Raw genomic sequence first — 9454 nt, 5'->3', positions numbered from 1 at the left:
TTTTTCAACTTTGCCTCTCTTAAGATAACTTAATTCGTGATGATAACAAACTGATATTGTTAGCTTCCCTTAGTGATTAATTGGAGTATGTAGCGGAGTCGATTGAAAGGCAAGCTCTTATCTAGCCGGAGTCTATAATTTATTTTGGATTTTTCTTTTATTAGTTTCAGTGGGTGTGCAATAGATCAGATAGTAGAAAACACGAAACTTGTTGGTTTAACCAAGAAGCAGAAAGATCCTATTCTTAGTCCCTATGCTCCTCCATTTGGCAATGAGTTGTGTTATATAATATTTCATCATGAGAACAATCATGAATCTACTTGTGTGGACGTTATGCTAATGATATGGTTTAATGCATTTTCCTAATTTCTAGACCTAATTACTTTTATTTAAAGATATAGCCGCATGGCTGTACTATTTAAATTTATTCGAATATTTTAATAGTATAGCCGCACGGCTATACTGCACAAAATTGTTTTATATTTTATAATTAAGTAATATCTTATTAATTTTTTGAGAATAATTATTAATTAAATATTTTACTAATTACATAAATTACTTAATTAATAGTAATTATTTATTTTAAATTATTTTTTGTGGACTTTGTTTTTTATTTTTTATAGAAAATTAGTTTGTTTAGTTTAATATTTACAATTAAGTAATATCTTAGCCTTGTTTAATTATATTAATTATTAATTATATTTTAATTATTCTTGATTGAATGAATAATTAGTATTTAAGTATTTTAATCAATTATATTTACTTTCTTAAATAATTTTTTGGACTTTAAAATTATATTTAAGTTCTGAATATATTTTAAAAATAGTTTTAGCACGTGTGGGAAGACTCCCACTCATAGGTGTTGAGACTTTCTCTTCTTTTCCAATATGGGGCTCAAGTTCATGTATTTCATTCAAACTCCAATAAGTAGTTTATTATTAAATCACGTTGTGACTTGGATTTAGGGTTTGGAGGCTAAAAACCACTTTTGGAATACTAAGGACTCGATTAGGCTCGGACATGTAAATAATAAAAGTCAAGCATATCCTAACATATTGCTTCTTGATGTTACTTTCTCATTTTTCCAGTGTTGTGAGCATGAGATTATTTCCTTTTTTTTTATGCTAAAATTTAGTGGGAGTCTTGTTCTCATTCTGATAGATTTCTAGTATGTTTAATTTTGCAGTTTTTTGTATTGAGAGATTTGCATTTAAGGGTGTTATTTTGGTTGACAGTTGTTATTGTTGAATTTTTATTTATTTTTTACCATTTTGACTATTTAGCTCTTTAAACTTATTATGCATTTTGTTTATGCATGTGAGTTTATGATCTATATTGAGATACTATTGTTTTAATAACATTGTGGATTGACTCTTGCTAAGTCGTAAAGAGGTATATGTACTGAAAATCATAAAGATTTAGATTATGAATCAGTATTCATGTGATTTGAGATTGCATTATGTGATTATAGATGACATGTTTTGATAAAGTAGAGCAATGCTTCTATAGTTCGTTTTGTCTAATCGTTTTTCACGGTAGCTTAAAGGGAAAGACTTAACTGTTTAAAACTCATGGCCAATAAAGATGATCAAACTTTTACAGAAACTTAGTGCTCTAATGCTTGATCTACTGGGAGAATGTTATATTTCTATTTAGATCAGTGCACTAGATACTAGGTTATATTTTGCTGAGTCATTAACTTATTGAAGTTTGATAAGAGTTTAAATTAGGTTATATCTTGAGGCCCAAAACCTTGTGAATTAAGGAAAGTTTTGAAGCCAATTAAAGAGGTTCTATTTATTTCCTTTTGCATGAACCGTTGCTTGATGAGCCTAGAGTAGTCGGTATTTGATGATGAAGAGAGATGACTTGACCTAGCCCTATACAATGATTATTTTGCTTCAAAATTTTGAAGCACGCAGTAGCATGTCACTTGCACTTGGAAGAGGTGCTATTCGGATGTTTAATTTTAGTTTTAGGCCCCATTTGGTTCACGTAACATATTTGAGAGGAAATTACTTCCCATGTCATTTCCTAAGGGATGAGAAATGGAAGATTCCTTTTCGACGCTTGGTAATGGTGGGAAAGTAATCGGGAGATATCACTTTATTTCATTTCTCATGTTTGTTTTGAGTAGGAATGGAAAACAAAGTTTGTATAATTTTCTAATTATATCCATATTAAATCAAATAAAAAAAAGAATGTATTTAATGATATATTGTAATTCTACATTGTTAATGAGACAAAATAGTCATGAAAAATGTGCATTTAATGTTGGCTTATTTTCCCGAACTTTCCCATGAGGAGGGAAAACAAAACCCAAGTTTGGAGGAGGGCTTCACTTTCTCTCTTACTTTTATATGTGCAAGCCAACCATTTTCCATGTCTGGACTTACCAAACATGGGAAAGCCATTCTCAAGCCTCTTTTCTTATAAACCAAACGGGGCCTTAATGTTTTTATTTTCCTTTTTAAGTTGAGCAAAGTTTTAGTTTTAATTGTGTTGTTTTTCCCAATTTTGATATTCTTTATTTTGTGAGAAGATAATGGCAGCAACGAATCTGAAAAGGAAGTGCTGGAGAATGTTGAATTTGTCGGTCCTGAGAGTATGGGGCTTAGAACTCGGCAGCTGAAGAAGACATAGTGGTTGATGATAGTGTTAAATATTCGAATATATGTAAAATATATTAATATTTATAAAAATATATATTATATGATTACTTAATCAATTGGACTTCTAAACTGTTTTATGTTTTTAATTTTCATTTAATTAATTGTTGTAGATCAACTTAGGGCTCCTTTAAAAGTGATTTTGGATAAGCTAAAAATCACTTATATGGAGATGGAGAAGCACGTACAAGTTACTTCTACCCATAAGTGATTATGGGCAGAATCATTCCCAAACAAGCCACAAATCAAATCAACTTATCAAATTAACTTATTGGGCCTCCTTTGTAGGGGTCCACGGAAGAAATATTTAGGGTTCATCGCCAACGGACAGGCCCAAGAAAAAATTGGAGGCTACAATAATTAGGAGGGAAAATTAAATTCATTCTGGAGTCTACCAAATTTCTGGGCGCCAAAATCAAAGTAAATGATGATTGAGGCGTAATGCAATCAGATCGAACCCCAAATCAAATTCCACGCAATTCATGCAATGCAATCTAAGATCAGTGCCTTCTTCAAACCCTCTCCTTCTTTTTCAATAAAATTAGCAGACGCACCTCCGACTTTGAGCGACGGAGACGACGACGAATTGGCCATCTGGGAAAAGACGCACCACCAATATTGCAACACTTACAAGCGAAGAGATCGAAACCTTCAAAGGTATTTTGTTTTTTGGTTTTTACTTGGGCTGGTTGTTGTTTGGGTGGCTGAGAGAAAAGGCAGAGGGCGAAAATGGATTTTTCGCTTTTCAGTTTATCTTTTTTAATATTTCGTTTCTGGGTTATTGAATCTACAAAGACGAAAGCTAAAACACCAGTAGCTTCAATTAAGAAATTAGGAATTGGGTTTAGCGTGGATTTAATTTCTGGGGTTTTTCTAGCAGAAAATCTAGGATTTTGTAGGAATATCAGTAATGATTTACTGACCCTTTTTCTTATTTGTTTTTTTCCCCTTTCCAATATTTTCTTTGTGTAATGAAGGGGTGAAAGTGACAAAGGTTCAGTTAACCAGTTGGCGGAGAGACCCATTTTTTATAATAATTCTGGGAAGCCAAAATCATCCACATTGGGAAGAACAGTGGTGAAGAACAAGAAGAGAAGTTATGCTCAGTTCTATTTAGAGTTCGGTCAGTCTGATTTTAATCTGCACACATGTTCCACCTGTGGGGTCAAGTATACGGCTGGAGATGAAGAGGATGAGAAGGCTCACAAGGCATTTCACAAGGACTATACCCGTGGAATTCAATTCAAGGTGCAAATGGTTTTAGATTATGTGTCTCCACGAGTTTCTTAGGTCCATTTGGGTGCTTATTTTGTCAAAGTTGCTGACTATGTTTTGCAGGGATGGTGCAATGAAAGGGTTGTTCATACGCCTTCAGCTGAAGGAGGTCGGATTGTTTTGGTGTTAGATTGTGACCCTCCTGCTCAGAGAAACAAGGTTCAAACTCAACATTCCGTTTTCTTGAATCTGATACTTTATGTAAATGGGGGCACTGTTTCAAGGAAACTCAAAGATTTGCTTAACTAAGCTGCTGTTTTGTACTGGCAGGTTGGGGAAGTTGTGAAGATGATGGAGAGTGAACTTGGAAGTGGATGGATTTTGCACAAGTTGTGTAAGGTGACTGACAATAACTTTTAGTCTTCTACTTAATGAATCAGAAAAACGCTACCAGAATCGTTGCTGCATCAAATGTCTAGAAAATTCTTGAACTACTATTTGTTTTTTCATTGTGTTGGTTCATTTCACACTTCCATAGGACTTTTACGAACACAGTGGGGCCTTGTAATTCCACAATAGTACAAATGGCTAGTCTGTATGATTATGTTTTCCCGGACCAGGACAATGTTGAATGCTTTGGATTTATTTTCCAAAATTTTGTTTTGTAATAAACCCATCTCTCTTTTGACAATTTAGGATTACAATAATGCCTTGGTATCTCTTTCTCTCTCTCTCTCTCTCTCTCTCTCTCTCTCTCTCTATATATATATATCTATATATATGGTATGATTCAGCCATTAGCTCCATTTTCGGTGTGGTATCTCACCCTTATGTTTGCAGGTGTACCTGTTCATTTTGTCCCAAAGGATTGTTGGGTGTCTAGTTGCAGAGCCAATAAAAGAAGCACACAAAGTCCTCTCATGTGCAGTTAATGGAAGTTCCGATGGTACTACTACAAATGAACCAAAACTAACCACTCTCCAATTTGGGGATATCAGATTTCAAAGGGAAGTCATGCGAAAAGCCCCTTCTGTTCCTGAAGCTTTGAACGAGAATCTCAACGGTGCTATATTTTGTGAAGAGGAAGCAGTGCCTGCTGTCTGCGGCATCAGAGCCATTTGGGTCACTCAAGCTAACAGAAGAAAACACATAGCCACCCAGTTACTGGATGCCCTGAGGTAACTTCAACTCCTTGGTATTATTTCCTCTGGCTTTTCCTCTTGGTGGGTAGTTTCTTTATATTCTCATCAAATGGAAACCAAATGTATGATATGGTAATGTTGTGGTTTGGATCCCAACCTGCAAGCCAAATCATGTCAGCTAACTTTAAGTAGATTTTAGCACAATAACTTGTCCAAGTTTCTTAAACAGAAATGCAAGTTCCGTTTGCTGGACAATTGACATTGAATTGCTTGCTTTTCTTGATATTTGTTTGATTAACATTTTGCTGTTTTCTTACGCTTTCTCTCTCACAGGAAAAGTTTCTGCATGGGATTTGTCCTTGAACACTCTCAATTGGCATTCTCTCAACCAACATCAGCTGGAAAGGCTTTGGCATCCAATTATATTGGTGGTGGATATTTTTTGGTGTACAAAACCAACAATCTTAAAGGTCCAGATTCTATTTAAATGAATCTTCATTACAATTTACATGCTTGTTCAATTATGAACGTACGAAATTAAACTTATTCCCAATTTTTCATCTTTTTTTGACGGAATCGAATCTAGGACCTAGAATGCAGGGGTAAATGCTCGGTCAAGCTAGATAAAAAGACAATGATTTCTCCCTCCTTGAACATTTCAAATACAGAATGAATAATTCATAATAATAAAACCAAATTACTTTTAATAGTGTATATTTAATGATTAGATAACACCCAGAGAAGGCTACACATTGATATTTCCTGAGGCATTTGTTAAATGTTTTAGGGACCCCATGATGCCTTGGAGGCTGCAAACCTTGAGCATATTTATGATCAAATACAGAGAGAAAGAGAGGCCCAAAAAGCTTTATTAATTTAGACCCTTACAAGTTTCCAAAGGGATTTTTAAAAATGAGAAAAAAGTTTCCCCTCATTTCTTCCGTACCCATTGGGAGGAGCAGCCTCCTCCATGGATGACGACCAATTACCAAAAGAGATGTTTGAACAACTTCATTGACATGAATGGGCAAGTGCCTGCGTTTTTCCAAACTAGGAGGGCAATTAAGTCCCGTTAAGCAATAAAACGTTGTTTATTTATCACGTGGCCAACACGTGAAATGATGTTTAAATGTAAAGCGGTTAGCCTAACAAAATATCATTCAAGTTACTGAAAAAAAGTCTAACTTTGGTAAAGATATGTAACTTTTACTCGTGCAAGCTATCTATATAGAACTTTTCAACAACAATTGACCCTTACTAGGCCTTATCTCTCTCAGCTTTATGACTAACTAACGCTTCGTCTAGTGAAATTTCTCCTTATTATTATTGTTAGAAATTTCAAATTTGAATTTCTTTCGATTAATAAAAGAATAAATAATATTTTCTTGAAAAAAGGGTGGTTATAACTTATAGTTTTCATTTTTATATTTTAATTTTTCTTTAGGGAGTTTCAAAATTTTCCTATGTTGTAATTGATGAAAACCAAGAACAACAAATTGATTAGGGCCAAATTTCTGATAAGTGTCGTTTGACCCATGCTGGCCAATGTTGTTCAATTCAGGATTGTTGTCAAGTTTAGGTCTCATTTGAACGTCAGTGGTTGGCAAAACTTCAACGGCAACATGAGGATTGTCGTTCTTCTATTTAAACTAGCAGACAGGAGAAGAACGTGGAGATATGGAAGTGTATAGAAATGGCATGAATTGGTTTTGCAAATGGATATGGAAAGGGTTGGAAGGTGGGGATTAGGTTAGGAACCAACACATACACTCTTGCTTAAGTTTTGTTTAATCAATCCAAGAGAAGAAAAACTTACTTATACTGGGGATACCATTGTGGTGCTATCGCAAGCCAATTATTTATTGTCGTGTATTTAAACTTTTCAACATGACAATACGTGATTAGCTTGAAATAACGCCACAGGGGCATCCATATTACATGTAAGTTCTTCTCATCCAATAGGAACTTGAATTTAGAACCTCTAAATGGTGCACCTTGCTTCAACTCTCATGTTATTTCGGTGAAATAATTGGAGTTAGACTTTTGACCAAACTCAACACACAAAGCGTAAAATGGTAACTTTCAAAGTCTAAGAGCTCTTGCGCAAGTAACATTGGAGCTCATTTTTTATCAACATAGTAAGGACACTTGAATTTGAGACATCTTCTCTTAACACTGATATAAAATAAGAAAATAGTAAATCATGAGTAAATCAGTACAACTTATGTAAAATTTTAAATTTGTGATAAATTTGAGAAATGAAATTGAATGTGATGATGAATTCCGTAGGTGCTAAGTCTTCTAATTCAATGTCATACATTTTTAAAATTTGCTTCAAACTGAAAAAGATAGTCTTTTTTATTGGGTCAGAAAAAAAAAATAGATTTGCTATCATCATCAGACTGACCAATGTTGGCCATTAGGACCTATGACGTACATCATCGTTGGCTTGCAGGATAGACAGACGAGATGAGACGAGGAAAGAGGTGACGTGACCGGTAGAAAGAAATGGGAGAAGCAAGAAAATAAATAAATGGTAATATATATATATATTTTATATTTTCGTTGTAGAAAAAGGAAAAAGAAAAAATCAGGACCTGATTATTTTGATTGTATTTTTCTGCTAGTTTATTATAATAATAAAAATTGTCAGTGCATAAAAAAAAGAAAAACGGAATTGTCAGAGTTAAATTAAATGTAGGTACTAAAAAAGTTAATTTCTGAAACAGGAGCCGAAACGCGCCGTTTTCGATTGCTTGGGCCCCAAGCCTTCAGTTATTACATAAAAGGCATGTGTGTGCTCGGGAAGATACGATCACCCTGGCTCCTCACGAAACATCAAAACTTTTATTCCTCAAATACCCCTACCGCCTTACCGTATTTACTACTTCCGTCCTAAACCCCACACCTCTATATAAAACCCCTTACTCCTGTTCATTTCTTCCTTCCACAAACACCAAAATTTATTCTGATTTTCATTTCGACCTTCAAACTTTGACGAATTCAAGCTCCGGAATCTGACGTCATCTTGCCGGAAACCGCTGCGAAGATGGTGGAGGACCCCAGAGCAAGAGGCGTCTCGTTTCCGATCGTCTTCTCCGACGGCGAGACTGAGACCGATATCGGAAACGTCGTCGTTAACGACGCCCTAGAGTTCAAGCTGTTCCTGTCGCTCCTGAGCAACAAGATCGGAATCTCGCCGCACCAGTTCACGGTCTTCCTCTCCTCGCCGGATACTCGCCGGCGAATCCCCATCACCGGCAAGGTCAACTTCGGCGCGATTTCTCGCGAGAAGAACTGCTTCTTTCTCGTGGAGCTAAAGCGGTCGAGACGCGAGAAGCGGCGTTCCAAGAATAGCCAGATTCAACACCACCACCCCCAAGATTTTCAAGAAAACGAGTACGACAACACGGCGTCGTTCGGAGCTCACAATCCGGTCAACAAGAGCCTCAGTCTTGAGAACGTTATGCTATTGAGGCGGGGTATGGAGATCGAAAACGTTGCCGGTTTGGGTTTTCCGTTTGCGGGTCGGGTCGAGTACGAGAATCGGATCAGGGAGTTGCAGATGGAGAAGGAGAGGTATTTGATGAACATGGGCCTGGGAAGATCCGATGGGCTTGGGCTTGGGCTGGGCCGGGGAGGTGGCGTAGCGGTGGTGTGCGAGGAGTGTTCAAGAGCAAAAGCGATGGGGAGAGAAGTCGGATTCCACTGGTGCGCTTACGACGCTGTGACTTTCGGGTTCAGGTCTCCGGCGGGTCCGATTTCCCGACCCGCCAAAGGGTAAAGCTCATGAAAATCGGGGCTTTATGGGGTTTTCCCTTTTTTGATTTGCTGGACTTGTTGATATTGTGAACAGAGAGAGAAGATGGTGATAGTGATTGATAGTATGCGGTTTGGTATACGACAAGGAAGATATACCTTACTATGACATAATTTATGGGTATATAAGAGAAATCGATGTCGTTTAGCTAGGAGCTGCCATTGTCAAAGTTTGGAGGTGAATCTTCAGGGCATACGGGTCCTTTTAGTCTGAAGCCTGCAATTGAGTTTGGGAACATATGCAGTGTGAGAATTAAATTAAGGGTAGTGGGAATGTTTGTAGGGTTTTTGAAGATTGCTTAAAAGGGTTGATCTTTGAGTGTTTCCAAGCTGCAATTGAAACTAATGTGTAGTTGCTTGATTGGGGAAAAATAAATTTCCTTTTTCATGTTTGGGGAAGGGATGGAATTTTGGGTGTGGTTTTGGTTTTGTCTCATTTTGTATTTTCCAATTTCCAATTTCCATCCAGAATGAATTCATTGATATTGGAGGATGGGGCTCCACAGTACCTAACTGGATTTCTTTCTTTCTTTGTTCCTTTGCTTCTGGGTTTGGATTTTCCCATTTTGCTCCTTTTTCCAGGTTGAAAGCTTTGCTTTTGTCCCTATT

The 9454-nt window shown here is 36.4% G+C and overlaps 2 protein-coding genes across 2 annotated transcripts; both read left to right on the top strand.

Moving 5' to 3' along the window:
* The first annotated feature begins 3013 nt into the window (after window positions 1–3013).
* CTF7 (protein) lies at window positions 3014–5577 on the top strand. Its single transcript, XM_008242967.2, has 6 exons — window positions 3014–3326; window positions 3647–3917; window positions 4008–4103; window positions 4215–4283; window positions 4725–5062; window positions 5360–5577. Exons 1-6 carry the CDS (start codon window positions 3157–3159, stop codon window positions 5511–5513), a joined length of 1098 nt encoding a protein of 365 aa, XP_008241189.1. The 5' UTR covers window positions 3014–3156; the 3' UTR covers window positions 5514–5577.
* A 2292-nt stretch (window positions 5578–7869) lies between these two features.
* On the top strand, window positions 7870–9358 carry LOC103339528 (uncharacterized). Its single transcript, XM_008242822.3, has one exon. It carries the CDS (start codon window positions 8076–8078, stop codon window positions 8808–8810), a length of 735 nt encoding a protein of 244 aa, XP_008241044.2. The 5' UTR covers window positions 7870–8075; the 3' UTR covers window positions 8811–9358.
* The last annotated feature ends 96 nt before the right edge of the window (window positions 9359–9454 follow it).

Source organism: Prunus mume, linkage group LG8 (assembly GCF_029339155.1).
Source record: "Prunus mume cultivar Tortuosa linkage group LG8, ASM2933915v1, whole genome shotgun sequence".
In the NCBI taxonomy this organism is placed as follows: domain Eukaryota; kingdom Viridiplantae; phylum Streptophyta; class Magnoliopsida; order Rosales; family Rosaceae; genus Prunus; species Prunus mume.
Note: the sequence above shows the minus strand (reverse complement) of the source record. Positions and strands in the feature narration are given on the sequence as shown.

Coding starts and splice junctions, on each gene's coding strand:
- CTF7 (XM_008242967.2), top strand. CDS start 3,157: ATGCAATCTAAGATCAGTGCCTTCTTCAAACCCTCTCCTTCTTTTTCA. Junction 3,918..4,007: donor CCCGTGGAATTCAATTCAAG/GTGCAAATGGTT, acceptor TATGTTTTGCAG/GGATGGTGCAATGAAAGGGT. Junction 5,063..5,359: donor CAGTTACTGGATGCCCTGAG/GTAACTTCAACT, acceptor TCTCTCTCACAG/GAAAAGTTTCTGCATGGGAT.
- LOC103339528 (XM_008242822.3), top strand. CDS start 8,076: ATGGTGGAGGACCCCAGAGCAAGAGGCGTCTCGTTTCCGATCGTCTTC.